At 49.7% G+C, this 20,295-nt stretch overlaps 2 protein-coding genes and 1 long non-coding RNA gene across 8 annotated transcripts; 1 reads left to right on the top strand and 2 right to left on the bottom strand.

Moving 5' to 3' along the window:
- Window positions 1–3,062: 3,062 nt before the first annotated feature.
- On the top strand, window positions 3,063–8,991 carry MRPL58 (mitochondrial ribosomal protein L58). Of its 3 annotated transcripts, none has more exons than XM_081160875.1 (6): window positions 3,063–3,281; window positions 5,612–5,648; window positions 7,447–7,506; window positions 8,057–8,139; window positions 8,226–8,395; window positions 8,655–8,991. In XM_081160875.1, the coding sequence occupies exons 1-6, from the start codon at window positions 3,096–3,098 to the stop codon at window positions 8,737–8,739; spliced, it is 621 nt and encodes a 206-aa protein (XP_081017001.1). In that variant the 5' UTR covers window positions 3,063–3,095; the 3' UTR covers window positions 8,740–8,991. The 3 variants fall into 3 exon arrangements, with proteins under 3 accessions (XP_081017001.1, XP_081017002.1, XP_081017003.1); XM_081160876.1 differs by having other exon boundaries at window positions 3,076–3,194; XM_081160877.1 differs by having other exon boundaries at window positions 3,076–3,281; window positions 8,660–8,944.
- LOC308568233 lies at window positions 5,565–13,729 on the bottom strand. Of its 2 annotated transcripts, none has more exons than XR_014000462.1 (3): window positions 13,288–13,729; window positions 7,966–8,219; window positions 5,565–7,717 (listed from the first exon to the last, which is right to left on the bottom strand). It is a non-coding gene; the product is annotated as an uncharacterized lncRNA (long non-coding RNA). The 2 variants fall into 2 exon arrangements; XR_014000463.1 differs by having other exon boundaries at window positions 7,632–7,717; window positions 8,014–8,219.
- Window positions 13,730–15,749: 2,020 nt separating this feature from the next.
- Window positions 15,750–20,276, bottom strand: ATP5PD (ATP synthase peripheral stalk subunit d). Of its 3 annotated transcripts, XM_081160871.1 has the most exons (7): window positions 19,657–20,156; window positions 19,414–19,526; window positions 18,450–18,580; window positions 18,060–18,156; window positions 16,837–16,908; window positions 16,077–16,139; window positions 15,750–15,947 (listed from the first exon to the last, which is right to left on the bottom strand). In XM_081160871.1, the coding sequence occupies exons 1-7, from the start codon at window positions 19,685–19,687 to the stop codon at window positions 15,816–15,818; spliced, it is 639 nt and encodes a 212-aa protein (XP_081016997.1). In that variant the 5' UTR covers window positions 19,688–20,156; the 3' UTR covers window positions 15,750–15,815. The 3 variants fall into 3 exon arrangements, with proteins under 3 accessions (XP_081016997.1, XP_081016998.1, XP_081016999.1); XM_081160872.1 differs by lacking the exon at window positions 19,414–19,526 and having other exon boundaries at window positions 20,150–20,276; XM_081160873.1 differs by lacking the exon at window positions 19,414–19,526 and having other exon boundaries at window positions 19,595–20,153.
- Window positions 20,277–20,295: the final 19 nt, after the last annotated feature.

Here is a 20,295-nt window from a genome sequence, read left to right as displayed (position 1 = left end):
ACAGCAATGGAAAGTATCCTCGAGTGAGGATTTAAAAAAAAAAAAAGCTCCTGAATCCTTGGGGTTCAGATTCTCTCTGCCTTCTCCACCTGCCTGTTTCCACACAAAATTCCACCGGCTGTGGATCCCAATCCCAGGAGGAAAAGCTTCCATAATCTTCCCCTGGAGGTCAGCTCAGGGATCTCCCCCAACACCTCTCCCTCCCCTGTTCCTGAAGGAGGCAGGAGCCACCTCCCTTGTACCCTGGAGGCGAGGACAGTGTGGTGTGGGGAGTTCCAAATTGGTGGTGTCTGCTTTTTAAGTCAACTGACCGGTGTGCAGGTTTCAAGTACACAGCATGCAATGGCTGTGGATTTTCCCATCCAGTGGGATGGAGAGCACTCTGCAGGTGAGAAACCAGAGCAGCTGCACCTGAGGAGCAAAGGAAGCTGTCTCTCCCCGGCCTCTCTCCTTTCCCAGACTGACGACCTTCCCCAAGACCAAACACTGTGGTAAGGGGCACTGGTCCCCCTCCCACGGCCCCAAGAAACAGGCCTGTGCCCTCCCTGCAAGCCCTGAGCTGAAAGCCTGGCGGTGTTTTCAGGCAACCAGGCAGAGAAGGAAGCAGCTTCCAGGAAGAAGCGGGCAACTTTGCCCACCCACGCCAGGGGGCATGCTCTGTGCTGCCTGCCCAGCCCCTCGGGGAGAAGGAAAGGTCTGGAATAGAGCTGGTCAGACTGGATTTCCCACCCCATTGCTGCAGAGAAAAAAAAATAAAAGCCATCAGATTTCTGAAAGTAAAAGGAAGTTCCTTCAAAAAACCTGTACACGCTTAGCATGCCTTAGTAGCAGCTACCTGTTGTTGCCCGCTGACAGGCAGCTATAAAATCTGTTTTACTGATGGGGATCCTGAGGCTTAGAGGTTAAGTTAGTAATTCAGAGTCACTTAGAAATATTTGAACCTGGACCTGACCAAGTCCCACTATGCAATACTGAACATCCCCTATATCCATGTAATGCTGAGGGCTTGTTTTTTTCTTTTTTAAAAAATTGATTTCAGAGAGAGGAAGGGAGAGCGAGAGATTAGAAACATCACTGATGAGAGAGAATCATCAATTGGCTGCCTCCTGCGTGCCCCCGACTGGGGGTCGAGCCTGCAACCCTAGCATGTGCCCTGACCGGAATCAAACCATGACCTCCTGGATCACAGGTCAATGCTCAACCACTGAGCCATGCTGGCCGGGCGTAATGTTGAGTTTTAAGAGCCAGTCTGGGTGGTACCCCAATTCACAGGCCATAGAGAAGGGCTGCTGCCTGTAAGCCCCTCAGCTGCCAGGAAGGGCTTGGAGATTATGTGTGTTCCACTCTCTTCTCACCCGTGAATGTCCCCTTCCTTCCTGAAGTGCCATTTCAGCCTACGGAGGACCAAGGAAGGGAAGAAGGCGGGCCTCAGCCTTCAACGCTCACCTTTTTAAGGGAACAGGTGGCCCCTCTCACGTTTCTCCCTGAAGGGCCTCTATTCTGGATGGTTCACAACAGCAGCAGGTAAAAGGAGCTTGGCAGCTGCTCTCTCCACCCCAGAATAACTTGTCTCATTCTCTCGTCTACCCCCCTCTCCAGTCCCAGAATCCAGGGCACCAGATGGCCCCAGCAGGCTGTGTTTATTTGGGGCCATGGAAACCTGCAGCTTCCTTTTCCTATCATTCTGGGTCAGGAACAGGGCTGGAGTCCAGCCTCAAAGCAATGATGCCATGGAATGGTGCTGACTTTGTTACTCATAATCCCAGAGCCATAGACGTGGATGAGTCCCTGGCTTTGCTCCCCTAAGAAGCTTATTGCAGTCATCATGGACACACCTCTGTTCCCTCTGAGGTCTTGGGACTATGTCAGACAGGGAGAGATCCAGGAGACTCTCCTTCCAACCTAGAGCCCAAAAGGCTTATATCAATTGCCACTGTTTTCCTAGTTTGGGTTTACAAGCCAGTGCAGGGGGGGGGGGGGGGGATTTATTCCCTACTGAAGACTTTGCCTGTATCAATGAAGCCAAGACAGTAAAGCCTTGATTTAATGATAACCTCCTGATTCAAACAGCCAACATCCCATAGACATATTTTTCTAGGTAATTACGCTTTTTCTAAAAATAGAACTCGTCATTAAGAAACAACCACTAATATTACTAATAACCCCTAACATTCATTGAGCTCTGTTTTCATTCACCAAACTGCCTCTCAACAAAGTAACTCTGCCAACATTTAGCTGTTTCCAAACACTGCTTGCTTTACCTTTCTTGGAGTTAGAACTTCTCAGTTTTGAAGTTCATGTCTTAACAGCCCTGTAAAAGGGCTCTGCTTAGCCTGGCTGGCTGTCTGGATCTCCACCTACCTCCTCAGCCTCCCTTTATCTCCTGGCTGTTAGAAACTGCCATCCTGCTCCGCAGAGCTGCTGGTTCCCCCACAAAGGGCGTGGGGTGGGTGTGGTCCACCTGCCTGCCTCTCCTCCCATCTGGTGTTTGTCCTGTAGAGCTTTCACACGTGCTTAAGGGGGTCTTGCTTATAGGCTGCTGGAGTTACTAAAACTCATCTCTAGCGGAATTCAGCTTTCAAAAACACACTCCCAAAGAATTCATTCTATTAATGCTTATTGAATACCTAGGAGGTGCCAGGTTCTGGGTGCTGGGGATCCAGCTGTGAGCCAGTACCTTCCTGGAGCTTATTATATTCTGGCTGGGAGACAGGCAATAAAGTAGGAAAGTAAGATTGAGTGATGTGAAAAAGGAAAAAAAAAAAAAGATAAATAGAGCAGGGTACGGAGATGAACTAGGCCAGGCAGGGCAGGCCTCGGGGAGAGCGGAACAGGAGGAGAAAGGTGGTGCTTTCTGGGGACACAGATCTAGGGGTTCGTTCACCAGCAGGCTCTCCTGAGCGTTCGCTGTCTGGCCAACACCTTCCCCACGGCCAGCCTCCCGGAGGCAGCCGACGGGGACCTTCTAACGGCGCCGCAGGAGAGCCACGCCGGGAGCCCAGCTCGCCGCCTCCCCCGGAACCAAAGTCCGGAGGGAAACACGATCTAGCGGACCGGAGGGAAGAACCCACCGGAAGCAATCCGGAGACTCGAACATGGCGGCCGCCCGGTGCCTGCGCTGGGGCCTGAGCCGAGCCGGGGCCTGGCTGCTCCCGCCGCCCGCGTACTGCCCCCGCCGAGAGCTGCACAAGCAGGTAGACGGCACCGAATTCCAGAGCATCTACAGCCTGGACAAGCTCTACCCGGAGTCGCGGGGCGCGGACACCGCGTGGAGGGTCCCGGTGAGCCGGGAGGGTCGGACGGAAGGGGCGTGTCCTCGCCTCTGCTGGGTGACGTCAGGGAGCCGGCGCCCTATTGGCCATCCACGCCGTTAATCAAAGGGCCCCGCGGAAGGGGGCTGGTTGCCCGCGCAACCGAGCACCGGGGCCACTGGGCGGGTCTCTTTGGTCCCTTCTGGAATCTTTGGGAAGTTGCGCTGCCCTTAGCTTCCAGTAACCCCGCGCACCTGCGGAAACTGGGCTTCCGTTCGTTTCCTCGGGTTGCATTTAATGACAGCCCGCCGTGTGCAGGCTCAGCCCGGCCCCAGCCGATTCTGTGGAGCTCCCCCATGCAGGACGGCAAGAGAGCGTTCATTCATTCAGTCGCGCGTTCAACCAGCTTCATTTGCAAGCAGGCTTCGGGCACTGCGCTAGGCATAGGGATAGAGTAGTGGGGAAAAAACACAAGAATCCTAAGGTTTTTGGAGCTTGAATTCTAATGGAGGGCACAGCAATAAGTAAAATAAGTAGTACAGAGTATGTGTGATGGTGATTTACTTTGGAGAAAATAAAGCCTGGAAGGAAGAGGAGTGCTAAGGTGGTGTTGCAGGGTTAAGTAGGATGGTCTGGGAAGGCCCCTGGGCAGCTGACGTTTGAGTAAGGATGTGGAAGAAGCAAGACAGCGAGCCATGAGAATAGAGGGGAGATGGGCATCCTTGTGGAGAGAATTGCAGACGCAGCACCTCAGGGCAGCTGCAGGCTCTCCCTGTTCAAGGAACAGCAAGCAGGACAGTATGGGGACCGAGTGGAGGTTTTGAGTTAGAGTGGAATGATCCAAGTGGGTTTTACAGGGAGCACTCTTACAGAGCCCTGTAAAGAGCAAACCGTTGAATGGCAAGGACAAGACCAATTAGGAGATTGCAACCATACAGGCAAGAGCTGAACAGTAGGGTGGAAGCAGTAAGGATCATGAGGATTGTTCAGGTTCTAGATATATTTATTCTGAAGGGAAAGCCTCTAGGACTTGCTAATGGATTTTCTATGAGAAGTGAAAATGAGAGGAGTTGAAGTCTGGGGCCTTGAGCAGTGGAAGGATCGAATTACCATTAATTGAGATTAGAAAGTTTTCTCATTCAGCAAAAAAAATTATTGTGTACTTATTGTGTCAGACACTGTCTCAAGCATTGCAGATACAGCTTCTGTTCTAGTGGAAGGAGCGGACAGTAAACAAATGGGGAGAACATATCAGATATTGAGAGATTTTGAGAAGTAATAAATAGAGCAGGGTGCTGTCATAGAGAAGGCTGGGGAGCTACTTCATATCGTAAGGGATGTCCTCCCTGAGGTTTGAGGCATCTGAGAGGAGACATCGAATAGCAGTTGGCTATGAGTCTAGAGTTGAAGAAAGAGGCTTGAGTTTGAGCCAAAAAGTTGGGAGTCACCAACACAGATGATATTTTTATCAACATGGATGAAATGTTCTGGGGAAAGAGTAAGATAGAGAAGAGAAAGGATTTCAGGGGCATGTTGGTGTTTCAAGGTTGCAAAGAGCAAGCAAAGGAGAGTGAGAAAGGCCTAGGGAGGGAAGAGAGAAAACAAGATCACTCAGAGGAAGGGGAAGAAGGTGCTTTGGGGAGGGTGTGGTTCATGGTCTTCAGTGCTATAGAGAAGTAGAGTAAGATGAGGATCCATCACCCGCCCCCCAATAACTCTAAGATGAAAAGAGATGGGGACAGGGAATGGGACAGGTGAGGATACTTGGAGCTTTGAGCTTAGATGGCCAGAAGAGCCTCAGAGGGGTAGTGTTTGCCCTGGGCCTGTGGACATGAGGCTCTAAGGCCAAAGGCTATCGCCAGAGGAACAGCACAGGAGAGACATGGAGGTATGAAATCCTGGAGGGAGTAGTTCAGTTTGACACAAACCCTCAAGGCAGATGTGCTAGTCACTGTTCAAGGCAGGCAAACTCCCAGGTGAGCAGAGAGAACACGGTAGCCCACAGGTTTGTCACTCCTGGTTGGCAGAGGGGGTTCCTTTCGGAGTCTCCCTGGTGCCTGTGAAGTCTGGTGCCTTCCCTCCCTCCCTCCCTCCCTCCCAGGAGCCAGGCCACTAGCTAAGGTCGGGGGCAGGGAAGGCTGGAGACGCCAGTTCCATTTTCCTAGAGGAGTGTTTCTGAGGCGGCACCTCTGGAGTTGGGAGAAGCTATCCCTATCCTCTGATATGATTTTGCTGGAAACCTGAAAATAGTTGTACTACATTTGTGTCATGGCTTTGCCTCATTTCTCTGGTTGCCCTGGACCAGTGAGGAGTCACCTGGCAGGTAATATTTATTTGACACTGTGTGCATTACATTACAGGATGCTGCAAGGCAAGCCAACAATGATATTCCTCTAGGTAAGTAATTTGGTTTTATAAATAAAATCAGCCATTTCTCCACCCCTCACACATTCCTTCCAGATCTTTCCAGCCTAATGGAAGTGAAGAAACCGTCTTTGGGTGTGCGAAGGTGGAGTCCTTTCAGCATTTAGAATAGCCAAAAAAAAAAAGACAGTGCAGCCACCCTGGCGTGCTTGCTGTGCAGTGTGCATGCAGCACGAATGAGAGCTCTTGATGTTCTTGTGACACGGAGTAACCTTTACAACAGATGAACTGATCATCATTTGAAGAAAGTAAGGTACAGAAGAATATGTATAGCAAGCTACCGCTTGTGTCTTACATATACATCCGAAATACATACATATTTCTATGTATGAACATAGATCTGAAAGGATGCACAAGAAGTTGGATAGGAGGACCGCCTTGGGGAGCGGAGAGGGCTTCTCCCTGCAAGCCGTTTGCCTGACTTTAGAACTGTGCACCCATCAAGCACGAGGCCTGATGGCATGGCCTGGAAAGAAACAGCCAGCCCTGTTCAGATTCAGAGAGCTTGTGACGTCCACAGACAGGGAAAGGAAGGGTATCAGAGGTGCGGGCTCCCCGTGGCCCGTGCTCAGGGCGACACTGAAACAAGGAGGCCAGGTGAGGGCAACACAAAGGAGAGGACACAGTGGCCCACTGGGTAGCTTGCAGCCTCACCCTGAGGTGCGCACATGCCTGGAGGGGGCGGAAAGCCTGTCTCATCAGAGGGGAGGCTCAGAAACTGTCATGAGGGCCTTTGGGAAGACGGAGGTGAGTGGGAGAGGGCCGTGTCGCAGCACCTCACCTGCCTCCGTGCTCCTGTGCTCCAGGAGGACCACAGGCGTTCCTGCAGACAGACGTGGCTGCAGCGAAAGCCATGCCTCGGTGGCCTAGGTGGATATAGGCGAGGTTGCCGGCACCGTGATGATACCGTCCCCCTACAGTACCACGTGCATCTGTTACCTAATCTGTCAGAAGGAGGAAGCCTCTCAGAAGCAGTCCTGAGAATAGTCACCGCTGCCCGTGGACGCCTGCTCTCCACCACCAGGCTGCCACAGTTGTGTGCCACCCAAACTTCCTGCAGCTCAGCTTCTACTCATCTGAAATTTTCCTACTTCCCTCCTTCCCTCAGACACTGTGAGGCTACTTTTCATGAATTGTAAAAGCAGAAGGAAGAAACCTCATTTTACAGCTTCCAAACAGACACACAAACCTGAGACCAGAGAAGCAGCGGGACTTGGCCAAGATCACATAGCGGGTCGGTGGCTGTGCCAGTGTTAGGAGCAAGGCCTCCCAGCTGCTACTTGAGTGCTCAGGCATCCAGCAGATGTTTTTAAACGCTGACCGAGCGCTAGGCACTGGGAGTCCACAATGAATTAGACACACCCACCCTCTTGGACCTTACAGTCTTTTGGGCTCCACATCCACCACGTTTTGACATATAACATTAAAACTAAGTCTGTTCCTTAGGTTGAGCTTCTTAAAGAATCCTTGCTTTAAAACAAACAGCAGAAAGTTAGGGCAGCTGGGTCTGGTGGAATGTTCTGGACCAGAAGCAGATAACCCAGACCATAATTTTACATCTTCTGCTGTCTGTGTGACCTTGGGAAAGTCACTTACTCTTGGTTTTAGTTTTGACACTAAAAATAGTGTCCAATATAAATAGTCTCTATAAATAGAGTCTCTTACTCTACTGATCTGAATGTTACATTCATATATATGGAAGTCATTGAGAGAGATGTGTAATATTTTGCCATGAGATAGTCATTTCTTTGGCGTGTGTTCTGTTTTACAGATCGCTTGAAGATATCTTACTGTCGGAGTAGCGGTCCCGGAGGCCAGAACGTTAACAAAGGTAGAGGGCACCTTGTCCTTCTCTTTCACTTTAAAACTTAGTTGGAAGATGGACTTCAGGACTCTCTGTTTACATTCATGGGGAATAAAGGGCTTTTTTAGCAGGAGTTTAAACACTGCCAGTTTATAATAATCCTCTTTATTCTTTTGAGCGTAGTCTGGTTCTCGGGTGCTCAGCTGTGGGCGGCTGGAACTAGGATTGGCCTGTGAGTCTAAACAAAGGGAAATCACAGTGTGAGTTGGCAGCCAGCTCCAAGCACAGGTTTCCTTCATTCTTGTGGAACCCATCCCCCCATTCTTTTCAGAGCCTGATAAACTGTAAGCGGAACGCTGGACATTTAGTTCCTGGAAGTTTATTTTTGTCCAAAAGTGCCTCACTATCTTTGCAGGCTCATTTCACAGCCAGCTTTGTATCCCTAAGTTGGCACAGGATAAAAACGGACCTGGTTGGGTTTCTCACCTGCCGTTGTTGCAGAATGGTCACCAGCCACCCAGGTGCTGAGCCTACCTGGACTCTCAGTGACTGTGCTACCTTGTTCCTTTCTTTCCAGTGAATTCCAAGGCTGAAGTCAGGTTCCACCTGGCAACCGCTGACTGGATCGCAGAGCCCGTGCGCCAGAAGATGGCCATCATGGTAACACTGGCCCTTCTTCCTTAATCCCTCAGTCACTTTCTGGCCTCTACTCGGTAGAACTCTGGTTTTGCCTTTGTTCTCTGCAGCATAAAAATAAGATCAACAGGTCGGGAGAGTTGATACTCACCTCTGAATGCAGCCGCTATCAGCTCCGAAATCTGGCAGATTGCCTGCAGAAAATTCGAGACATGATCGCTGAAGCCAGCCAGATGCCCAAGGAGCCATCCAAAGAAGATGCTGAACTCTGGAGAATCAGGTACCAGAAAACACCTAAGCTGCTTCCAACTGAGTCGTGGGGGTGGCACAGGGAAGAAAGGGGGCATGGTCAAGTCCAGGAAGTTCCAGCAAATAAGTGGAAAAGCCCCAGCAACAGGAGAGACTGACCGAGTGGAGGCTTGTGAGCTGGCGCCTGCTGATGTGGCTGCTCTGCCTCCTGCCGAGCTGCCAGCTCCTCTCACCACCCTGATAAGCACTGATTGGGCATCGCCGCCTAATTGTGGTCCTTTTGTTTGCAGGATTGAAAACATGAATCGGGAAAGGCTGAGAAAAAAGAGAATAAATTCTGCCATAAAGACAAGCAGAAGGGTAGATATGGACTGAAATCACCCTCCAGAGCTGGCGGAGACCCTCCGAGGGCTGTCCGGGCAGCTGGCCGAGAGCTCGAGTGCTGTCGGGAGACGGATTTGCTGTTTGCGATTGTTAATGCTTGTCCCTAACGCTGGAGCCGTCGGAGAGCGTTCATTCGGAGTGAGGGTGGTAGGCACTGGTTGCAAAGGTCTTTATAGGCAATTACGTGTTGTCAAGCCTTAATTATTCACTTACTGTATTAGCTTCAATAAAATTCTAAATGCAGTGGCTTCCCTTCTTCAGATGCTTCAGAACAGAATCCGTACCCCTCACTGGTTGAAATCTGCCTAACAATTACTGCCCGGCACTGACTGCTGTCAGCCGGGGGAAACGGGGCTGAGCGTGGTGTCTGCCCTCAAGGAACACATGGTTGGGTAGAAGCTGTGTGTGGGTATCTGAGCAGGGCCAGGAAAAAGGTACAGAATTTAATCAGTAGAAAGGGGCTGAGCACATGCCAGATACAGGGAACAGTATTGATAAAGGAAACCAAAGAAAAGGCTGGGGTGGGGGAGACAATGAAGAACCATCTGAATGGTGGGTCTGTGCAGGGGCTCATGGGGGAAGCCTGGGAAGGGAGACGGCTCAGTGTGGAGAGTCTCAAACTCAAGTTAAGCAGTTTAGATGGTGAGAAACATAGGTAACAGGGAACAACTTAAGTGGGAAGGAATGTCAGGTGTTAGGTGTCGTCGCAGGCTGTGGGGGTAGGAAAAGAGTGAATTGGAACTAGAAAAAGGGTTTTGCAATCTTACGGATGTGGGAAGCACCCAGGCCAGCACAACAGTAGCAGGTTAGTCTGGCGCATATGAATTTCATAGAATGTTCTCTGTTATTTTGATCTAGTTCACTCATTTGACAAATAACTGCACTGTGATGCTCTCAGTGCAAGATAATAAACAGTAGTAGTCTATACACTTCATGTAAGCAGGGACCTCATTCATGGGAGTGTAAAAAAGGGGGGAAAGTCTTTGATAAAGGACTAGAAAATATAGAAGATGTGGAAGACATCTAGGGACTGAGAGCCTAGTGGGGAGCAAGGACGTGCAACGTTCATTAGTTCATGAGACCCTGGGCGAGGTCCCAGGGAATCAGCAGTGAACAAAGCCCTTTCTTCCAGAGAACTGACATTTGATCAGTTGAAAATGGATTTTGTATGGTAACATGACCTAAAATGTGGTACATAAGAAAGGTCTAAATATATTGTGGGAGGCAGAAAAACAGTTGTTGAAAGGTCAGAGATGTATTTGAAGTGGGCCTGAAGCGGGGAGGAGCTGGCCACGCAAACAACGTAAGAGCTTGTCACCTGGAGACTGCAGCGTGGTCAAGGGCCCTGCCTGTCGCTGCGACAGTGAACTATATCACTGAGAATGGGCTCTGAAGCCAGACAACCCTGCTCAGCTCCTGCCCCCCCCCCCCCCCCCGCAGCTGTGGAGCCTTGGGCAAACTACTTAGCCTCTCTGAACCTCTGTCTCCCCATCTGTAAACCAGGGATGATGTTACCAGTGCCTGCCTCCGAGGGTTGTTGTGGGACTTAAGTGAATAAATGAGTGTCTAATGGCACTGAGTATGTACTCGGGGAATGGTGATCAATAGCCCAGTTTGGCTGGGACCCAGGGGATGAGCTGTGGAAGACGCATCTGCCACACTGAGTGGGATCCAGGTCTAGAAAGTCCTTAAATGTGACAGCTCTTATGTCTACCCCTGCAGAGGCTGTCAGGGGAAGATTAAGCTGACCACGAATGGAGAAGGAAAGATCGTAGGGAAGGGAGCACAGGTTGGTGGACTGACCCACATGAGCAGTCAGGGACCCATCCTGGAACTAGAGCAGTGACAACAGAGATGGAGAGAGAATAGATGCAAAAGTATTATGGGGACAAAAAATTGGCCCCCATAGAATGGGAGCAGGTGTGTGACATGGGCAATACTGGGCATGGAAACAGGAAAGTCACAGAGGGAGCGGGCTTGTCCTGGTTGGATGATGAGGATGGTTTTGCCTGCAGGATGGAGGGGGACAAGTCTAGTCTTGCGCAATGGCTAGGAGCAGTTGAGGATGAGGCAAGACAGGGACACTAGTGTCCGTCAGTGGGAAACCCAAGAAGGCATCCCCGTGGGTTGACCCTGAGCAAAGTGCTGGTCCCTGAGGCCCTCAGAAGACATTGGTGGCATGTGAAAGGGCCTGGAAAGCATTCAAGGCAGGAGGGAAAGGAGAGGTACAGAGAAACAGAACAGGCTAGGGGATGGAGAGTGAGCACAGGGGTAGGACCCATTCTTTAAAAAAGTTGAGGGAAATAAAATTTAAAAAATAAATAAGCTGAGGGCAAAGGCCTTGGCCAGTGTGGATCAGTTGGTGCATCATACACGAGAAGGTAGCAGGTTCAATTTCAAGTCAGAGAACATACCCAGGTTGAGGGTTCGATCCCTGGTTGGGGTGCGTGTGGCTCCTGATCAAACATCAATGTATCTCTCTCCCTTCCTCTCTCTTAAATCAGTTTTAAACATAAAAAAGCTGAAGGCAAAAGAATGAACATGGGTGAATCTCATAGACAAAATATTGAGCAAAAGAGGCCAGGTTACCAGAGTATGACTCCATTTATATGTAGTTCAAAACAAGGCCAAACTTCTTTAGGGTGATGAAAGTCAGGAAAGTACTTGGGGAGGTAGTGGCTGACTGGGGGGAGGCACAGGGGAGCTTTTTGCGATGCTGGGAGTGTCCTGTATCTCACCGGCTGTGACCTGTGACCTGTACACTTACATGATCTTACACCTCAGCAGACAAACTGATTAACTTAAGTGGAGGCAGGAGACTGGAGCCAGGTGGGTTAACCCTTCTTGCTGATGTGAAAGGAGATCGGTTTCTGCAGACTCCACATCTTAGAGAGAGAAACAAGAATGTGTCCAAGTTCCCTGGGCCCTCAAGTGTGGAGGATGGGGGCCCAGGTCTCAGGCAGGCATGACAGGAATGCACAGCCTTGGCTGGAGCTTCTGCCGTGACATCCTTCAGACGAGCATAGATTCTAACAGTGGATTTCAGACCTTCGTAAGGTGTAAAAATACGCCTATTCTTTATTTGTACTGCTTTCTGTCTAACAGTGTTAAAGGAACACATTAGGGTGAAGCATCTATGTGGCTGATATATTTCTTTCCTGTATATGATGCATTTGTATATAACAGATGCACCGCGTGTCAGACCCGCACTTGTTCTGATGGACGGCTTTGCTCCCCCTGCCCGGCGATGCTGAAATTCTTAGGGTTTATGTCTCTGTGTCATGACAGGTCCGTCTGTTCTGCTCGCCGCCTACCCCGCTCTCCCTAAAATCCCTGGGCTTTCTCAGTCAGTGGGGTGGACACGGTGGCGCCACGGTCCGGGTGTTCCCGCAGTCCCAGCTCCACTGCGCTCCCGGGGCGGCGGGGGAGGCTGGCCGGGGCAGCGTCCCGCATCCTCGCGGTCGGTTTGAGCTCCGGGGCCGCATCCGCGCACCTCCCCCGCTCGGCATCCGGGGAAACGCGCGCCCCGCTAATCCTTCGTCGGAAAACCCGGAGTGGGGCCGCCTACTAGGGGAAGAGGCGCCGCAGCTGTAAGCTGCAAGCCCCAGTGGCCTAATGGATAAGGCACTGGCCTCCTAAGCCAGGGATTGTGGGTTCGAGTCCCACCTGGGGTAGGGCCCAGCTTTTGACGCTCTGAAAATTTCGCTCCACCACAGCCTGCCTCATTAGATCCCCCGAGTGCGCGGGCAACGCCGGCAAAGCGACACCCCAGGCCCCCACTTTTCTACAGCTCCCTGGCCCAGGCGAGAACGCGGGCTCGTCCCGCAGGCTTAGGCTGCAGGTGGCCCCAGGACACACCGGGACCGCGACGGGATGAAGGGGACGCGGGCGGCAACGAGCCAGGGGCCACGAACAGCGAAGGCGGCCCCGTTCGCAAAAGCGAGGCGGCTGCAGGGGTCGGGCAGGGCTGCGGGGGCGGCGCAGCGCCCCGGCCCCGACCACGTGGCACGGAGCCCGAGGTCACCCCGGCGCAGCCAAAATTACCTGCAGAAGGTCACACACCCCACCCCAGGTGGGACTCGAACCCACAATCCCTGGCTTAGGAGGCCAGTGCCTTATCCATTAGGCCACTGGGGCGCGACAAAACACACCCCCCACGTGGCCCTTGATAAAGCTCACCCGCAAGTGCACAGCCCTCAGACGACCTGCCGCGCGGTGCCGGTGCCGCAGCGCGTATCCCTAGACCGGGACGTGGTACAGGTCGCGGAAAGCCAGCTAGACAACCGGAGAGTTCACCCGCCAGGCGCGAAAGGCTAAAAGCTAGACGACACGATGGGGAAGTGCCGGCCGAGACCTCCGGGCGCGCGGCGGCGAGCACGTCCCAGGATGTGCGAGACGCTCGGAAAACAAGTGTGAACAAGGGTCAGGCGGCCGAGGCGAGGTGCTGGCCGGTGGGACAGGAGGGACAGGAGGGAGGGGAGGGCAGTACAGGCGAGCGGGGTTTCTCCGCGCCGCCCCCACTCCAAAAAGCAAACGCACCGACCACGAAGGGACTCGAACCCTCAATCTTCTGATCCGAAGTCAGACGCCTTATCCGTTAGGCCACGCGGTCCCGCTGCCTGCGGTAAGCTGTGCGCGGTCCAGGTGTAACTCCCTCGCAGGGGGCGAGTCGTGCCGGGGGAGCTGCGGGTTCTGGGCCGCGGGGTGCAGCGAAGGCGGAGCCGGAACGCGGTCTGTGCAGCCAACACCTGCGCGGTGCGTCCACAGGGCCCTACGGAAGCCTCGCGGCAGAGCCAGACGGCGTGCGTGGCGCAGAGAGTAAGCGCCCGACTCCGGATCAGGAAGGTGAAGGTTCTAGCCTTCTTCCAGAGGGCACGCTGTACCAGAACCGAATCCCACACTTTGTTGGACCCCTCACCCCCGGCCTCCCGACCCATTCTCGGATGAGCTCTACTCCACTGGAGATGAACATGACGAGCGTGGTTTTGCCACCGGAAGCTTCCGGTATGACGTCATTACGCACAACACAGTTCAAAAGGCAAATGATCCGGCGCCGCTTGCGTACTGCCCCAGTGGCCTAATGGATAAGGCACTGGCCTCCTAAGCCAGGGATTGTGGGTTCGAGTCCCATCTGGGGTGAAGTAATTTAACCACTGACGAACTTTTCCTATACCCTTCTTAAGGTGAATTAAAACATTTGGTCCATTTTCTCTCTTTAACAGCATTTTCTGTGTGTGCATGGGTGCATCTCAGCTGCAACTGTTTTACCTTTTTTTGATCAAGCCTGACTACACTTTTGAAAGGTAAACAGGTATGAGGGCCAATGGGGGGCCCTACTTCCTGTTCCCACTTATCTGCTCAAAGGACTGTGTTCTGTGAGACCATCACTGTTAATAGCAGCCAAAATTGCAGCCCCTATCCCCTCCCTGCCTCCCCCTGGAGAGAGGCAGGTGGGGTAGGAGTGCTGCACAACTCCATGCCAACGATCCTGCTGTGGACCGTCCCCACTGAAATGGCACCCACAGCTGAGCAAGGTGTGTGTGTGTGTGCGGGTGTGTACAAGCATGTGTGCACATGAGCATTGGACAGTGGAGATAATAACTGCCAATCCCAGGAAAAAAGATGGCACTGAAATCGTGTGATCCCAGGTAGTGTTTAAAAAGGGACTCTGGGAGAGATGTACATCCATGATTTTCACACTTCCCTGTATATGTGTGAATTCCTGTAGGAAAATGTTTACGTTTTTAGAACTACGAACCTGCCCAGAGATTTTTTTTTTAACCTTGAAGCCCACAGTTTCTGAGGCGTCACGGCTGGGCTTTCAAGGTTGAGTATCTTACATTATGTGCACTTTGGGGATACTTCTATTTATTCAAGGAAAAGCTGTATTATTTATGAGATTTTCCTAAGTCCCTGACTCAAAAAAAGTTTAAAAACCAGTTTTTTGTACTTTTGTAAAAGAAACAACAAACAAAACAAAGAATTAGAAGTACAGAATTCTCCTCTCCCTTCTCCAGGGTCACCCAGAATTATTCTTCTCTACTCCAGTCACCAAGGCTCATGGACGCCACTTTACTACCTCTGGCTCCCAAGCCCTGCCACGTAACTGCAGCATCACGGGCCTTGTCTGCACGAGACACGAGACACTACTTCTTTTCCAGTTTCAGGCTTCAGTTCTCCCTTAAACCTCCTCCAGCCTCTGCCTCCAAGGAGCTTACGTTCTAATGAGAGGACAGTAAATAAGTAATAAACAGAAGATTATTTGAAATAAAAGGGGTGATGGGAAGCTGTTGAGTAGTCAGAGAAGGCTCTGGGTAGAGAACAGCAAACGTATCATATCACTGGCAATTTTGTCACCTTCAAAGGACTTCTTTTTTAAAATATGTCTTTACTGATTTTAGAGAAAGGGAGAGGGAGAGAGAAACATCGATCAGCTGCCTCCTGCACACCCCTTACTGGGGACCAAGCTGCAAACCCCGCATGTGCCAAACCAGCCAGGGCTTCAAAGGACTTAATGTCTTGGCTGATACACTCCTTACCTCATAGGGTTGTTGTGAGGAGAAGGGAGATGATATTTATCTAAAGTGATTAGAACGATTCCTGGAACACAGTATCTGCTTTATAAGTCATGATCATCATTTACTAATATACTAGTTGGCCCAATTATTCAAAGTTTATGTGTGAGCAACCCCTAGCAAGATATGAACCCAAGGGCTCACATTTCTTCTTTCATTCACAATGAATTCATATTAAGACTCTTCTAAATTCCAAGCACAATGCTAAGGCCTAGGGAATATAAATATGACTAAGGAATAGTGCCAGCACTCAACAAAGAATCTTCTAGAATCCTCTAGGATCTTTTTCTTTTGGGATTAGGAGCATATCCTGATCATTACACAACTGGACCAGCACACACCTGTAGGCTCACCTTTCCATTTTAACAAAAAGCCCACTTCCAGTTGTAACTATCTCACCTGCGAAGGAGCAGACACACACAGCACTATAGAATTATTTTTAATGTCCAGAGTTTATAATGTGAGGGCCAGAACTTCCTCCCACACTCAAGTTTATAAACTCTCAATTGGCCTGTGAGGCCAGTAGGGATACTTCTTTTTGTCTAATTTGGTTTCTGGGAAGACTTCATTCAAATCCTCAATGGTCATCTGATCAAATGGAATTATGTTCCTCATCTTCTCCAGCTGGAAGGAGGGGAAATATGTTAAGGTAAGGAGGGCTGCAGAGATGCAAAAAAAAGAACCCCAGACAGGTAACTGCCACTAGGTTTAAGAGAGGAAACATCCCAGGCAAAGGCCAAAGCTCGTCCTTACCTCTTTCTCATATTGCTCAATCCTGCTCTTTGAGAGAGTCAAAAACTCAGCACAACTTTTCACCTTTAAAAGAAGGGAGAAATTCTGTTTTGAAACCAAGTGAAACTGTCCTGACTCTGAGGCTCCGAAGGTCTAAGTCCCAGAAGTCTGACCACTCTTGCTTTCTCACTCTCTATGGAGAACATGTAGCCACTGTGACTACTGGGGGAGCTCTCTTTGGGAAACAAACTACAGCTTTTCCTAAATGCACAAAGGGGCAGGACCAGGGTTCTTCGTTACTTGTCTAGGCAATCTACAAAATGCCCGTGTTTTGTAGGTGCTGGTTAGCCAATGGTCAGGATAAGCCACCTGACCACCTAGCCAGACTTCTCTTTGGTGGAGCCATCTGATCCCCAACATTTGGCCTTTAGTATTTTCAAACACACTGAATAATTTTCCTACCCAATTCCAACTCCTTAACCGTTTGTAACAGCTTTGTTGAGATATAACTGACATACAATAAAATGCCCATACTTAAAGAATACCACTTGATCAGTTTTGACATATGTATCCAACTGTGAAACCATGGCCACGATCAAGACAGAGAACAAACTGATTAGCTCCCTCCCTCCAATTCCCAAGCAACTACTGAGGTTGCATTTTCTAGAGTTTTATTTTACTGCTCCTTTTAGTTCGCTCTATCTCAACCTAATGACTAAGAAATGTAGAGCCATGAAGAATTAAGAGAATTTTTGATTAAATAAGAATCTCAACTACTTACATCTTCTTTTTCTTCAGCATCCACCAGGGCACTGTATTTATCCTCTGGCACAGGAACCTTCAGGGCATTAAACTACAAACACAGACACAGTGAGTTGTCATTAATATACCCAGGAACCCCAAGAAAGGGCTCTAAACTGCTAATCCTCATAGATCACATAAAAACACATTCTCCATGCCAAGAGGAAACCAGTACGAATCTAGTTGTAGTGGGAAGAATATTAGACCAGGAAAGGGAGCTCAAGGTTCTTCTCAGCCCTGTCACTAACTAACTGGAGACCTTGGACAATTCTTTATTATGATGATCTTCAGTTTCTTCATCTGAAAAGAACAGTTGAACTGGATGACCTCAAAAATGACCTCTTAGCCCTCGCCAGGTAGCTTAGTTGGTTAGTGTTGCCCTGATATGCCAAGGTTGTGGGTTCGATCCCCAGTCAGGGCACATACAAGAGTCAACCAATGAATGCATAAGTAAGTAAAACAACAAATTGATGTTTCTCTCTACCCCCAAAAAAGGGGGGGGGGGGTGCCTCTTAGAACCTTATAGTTCTAAAGAAATTCTGATTTCTCTTTTAAGTGAAACCCTACTGGGCTTGGTGGAAGTAATGTTTGCATAATGTAGATGGATATGGTCTCCTAGAAGACAGCTTAAGTGTTATAGCCCCAGCACTCAGCATCGCACCTGGCACAGAGGAGGCCCTTGATAGGTTGACAAGAAATTACAGCTAGAAGGGGAAGGTTAATGGGGAAAAGAAGGGGACATCTGTAATACTTTTAACAATAAAGATAAATTTTAAAAATAATTATATAAGTAAAATTTTTTTAAAAATTACAGCTATAAGAGACAGTAAAAAGGGCAGAGTAGAAAAAGGATAGAAAAGATGTCAGTTTATTCCAAAGAAGACAGGTGGGGAACCAACAAATTATTCAGGAAGAGATGAGTAGAAACATTTAACTTGACAGTCCTCTGGCTCCCTAATTAAGGCTCTACTGTACTGTTTGTTTGGCTAAGAGCCTGATGAATGAATAGACCCTGAATCCTCTGCATGTATTTACCATGTAAATCTACTAACGACCATTGACCACAACCACCTCATCTAAACTTTCTTTGGGATGAGTGTTACCAACTTTCTTTCTGTCATCCTGCACATGTAATTGTCTACCATCCTCCCCCCACCCACAAGCCACATCACAAGACCAATGCTTTAGTTGCCTAAGTCTCACCTTCTTCTCAAAGTCATCTACCAAGCCAGCCTTCGCTACATTGGCCTTGTAGTAAGCCCAGTCGATGGCAGGTGGTTTCTCAGGTAGAGTAGCCAACCTTCTCACACGGAAAAGCAAAAGTTAAGACTGTTCTATGAGCAACAGAAAATTCACACAGTAATTTCCCTGTTCCTCAGTACTATGGCCTAGATGCATCATCACAATTTTCTCTAGGAGAGCGAGCATAGGAATGAAAAAATATATATATATGACTTTCATTTGGAAAATACATGGGTTTTTTTTATACTTCCTGTCAGAAGAGCATCAGAAAGTCATAAGTAGCTCTAAATCACTGTTTTGTTTCCACATTCAATGGCAAGATAGGAGGCTCTCTCTCAGAAAGGCACTGACCTGGAGGTGAGGGTCTCATTCCAGGATTTCAGGGTGTTAGCAATGGCCTTCTGGTTTCGGGGTATGATCTCTCCAAAAGCTACCCAGTCAATGGTTTTTAGAGCAAGTTTTCGCCCAGCCATCTTGAGATCCTGGAAAATAAAACAGGTCAGATCAAAACAGGGCTCTTGGAGAGAATCCTATAAAGGTCATCTTAGAAACATGCGAGTCTTTCAGAAATAGATCAGCATCCTCCGAGCGCTTGGTGGATATATTTATCAACTAAAAGAAATTAGGATTACTAAATCAGAAAAGGAAGACAGCTTAGCTTTCCAAATCCAAGGTGTGCAACCTAGCATATAAATATATTCTCTCCCCCTAAATGCTCCTCCCTCTCCTCCCAACTCGTCCTTAAAAGCTCATTTCTCTGGTGTTTGTTCTCCATGTACCTTTGGAAATATTTTTAAAGTAGTACTCATAGCTTGCATTCAAGTTAACAATTTAATTTAAATTGTCTTTTATTCATCTATTCTTCAGTGCACAGAACTGACACATACCCAAGTTCCCACAAGGCTTAGATAGAGCAGAGCCTAGACCAGAAGTTCCTCACCTGAAAAGTGGGGATAACATCAGCCCTGCTTACCTCAGAAAGCTACTGAAAGTATCAAAGGAAACTGCGCATCAATTTGCTCTACAGTCTTATACAAATTAAGGGGCTCCCTACGCCTTCCCTAGCAGATTGGTAATAGGCCTGCTCTTCTTATTCATGTCGGATTTATCCCCTGCAGCACCACCACATAGCCTGAGCATATTAGCAACATCCCTAAAAGAGATATTCAATAATATTTATGAACGTGAGAAAAAATGGAAAGTGATTATAGCCAGCTTTTTAAAATAAGACAGAATATAGTATAATAGTCAACTTAAACCAAATAGGATCAGTGTCAGACATCAGGAGAAAGACTGAAATATCAAAGCTCTTTACAGGCCATGGGGTGGATCCCAAGAGGTGGTAGTAAATCTTCCCCAGGATCTTAAAAAACTTGTCCAACACCTGCCGCTTCCTTTCCTCCCCCCACCTCCAGGATAGCTTGCCTCCTGAAATGGAAGTGAGGGATAGGTGACTTTTTTAAAGACACCAGAGAGATAACTATCCTTAAAGAGACCTTCTCAAGCACCAGTAGAAGGTAGGCTTCATAAACGAAGGAGTTTTTTGTCTTTTATTTACTGCTGAATCCCCAGGGCGTAGAACAGGCCATGCACACGGGAGGCGCTCGACGAATGTTGGCTGAAGGGGTAAATGACCCCTGCACTCGAGAAGCTCCGAGCGGCCCAGACGCTCGAAAGCTGGGGCCCTCAGGAGGGAGGGGCGGGCGCCTCGAGTTACATAACTATCCTCAGGTAAGGTAGCTCCCGGCTCCGAACCCGACTACTAAAGTCGGCCGCTCCGGGGGCGGACGGGACGAGACCAGGTCTGTGGAAGCGCCTAAGTTAGAGGCGACCAGGTCACAGCCGGGCCGCTGCGGCCTCTCGCGCCGGGGAGGGAAGAGGAAGGGAGCGCGGAGCAAAGCGGCAGCAGCTACACCAGGGGCACCCTGCCAGCGGGGCACCGTAGGGCCTGGCGTCCTTGGCAGGATTGCGACAAGGGTCGGCGCGAGGTTTGGAGGCGAAAGAGCAGAGGAAACCCCTCGGGTCGGACCCAACGTCCCAACCCTACTCACCTTCACCGACCCCGGAGGCCCACAGTCCACAGCAGCAAGTGACGGAAGTACGTCACCGGAAGGTCTTCCCTCGCCAACCCCGAATCGAAGGGGGCGGGCCTTGCTTCATAGGCCAGCCAATAGAGATGAAGATCAGTCCCGGAAGT

The sequence above is a fragment of the Miniopterus schreibersii genome, assembly GCF_964146895.1.
Source record: "Miniopterus schreibersii genome assembly, chromosome: 16".
In the NCBI taxonomy this organism is placed as follows: domain Eukaryota; kingdom Metazoa; phylum Chordata; class Mammalia; order Chiroptera; family Miniopteridae; genus Miniopterus; species Miniopterus schreibersii.
Note: the sequence above shows the minus strand (reverse complement) of the source record. Positions and strands in the feature narration are given on the sequence as shown.

Bases quoted from the DNA above. Each gene is read 5' to 3' on its own strand.
- MRPL58 (XM_081160877.1), top strand. From the start codon at position 3,096: ATGGCGGCCGCCCGGTGCCTGCGCTGGGGCCTGAGCCGAGCCGGGGCC. The intron at 3,282-5,611 runs GTGAGCCGGGAG...ATTACATTACAG, and splicing joins ACACCGCGTGGAGGGTCCCG to GATGCTGCAAGGCAAGCCAA. The intron at 8,396-8,659 runs GTACCAGAAAAC...TTTGCAGGATTG, and splicing joins GCTGAACTCTGGAGAATCAG to AAAACATGAATCGGGAAAGG.
- ATP5PD (XM_081160871.1), bottom strand. From the start codon at position 19,687: ATGGCCTGTTCTACGCCCTGGGGATTCAGCA. The intron at 18,157-18,449 runs GTCAGTGCCTTT...CCGTGTGAGAAG, and splicing joins AATGAGACCCTCACCTCCAG to GTTGGCTACTCTACCTGAGA. The intron at 16,140-16,836 runs GTAAGTAGTTGA...CTTCTTTTAAAG, and splicing joins ATGCTGAAGAAAAAGAAGAT to GTGAAAAGTTGTGCTGAGTT.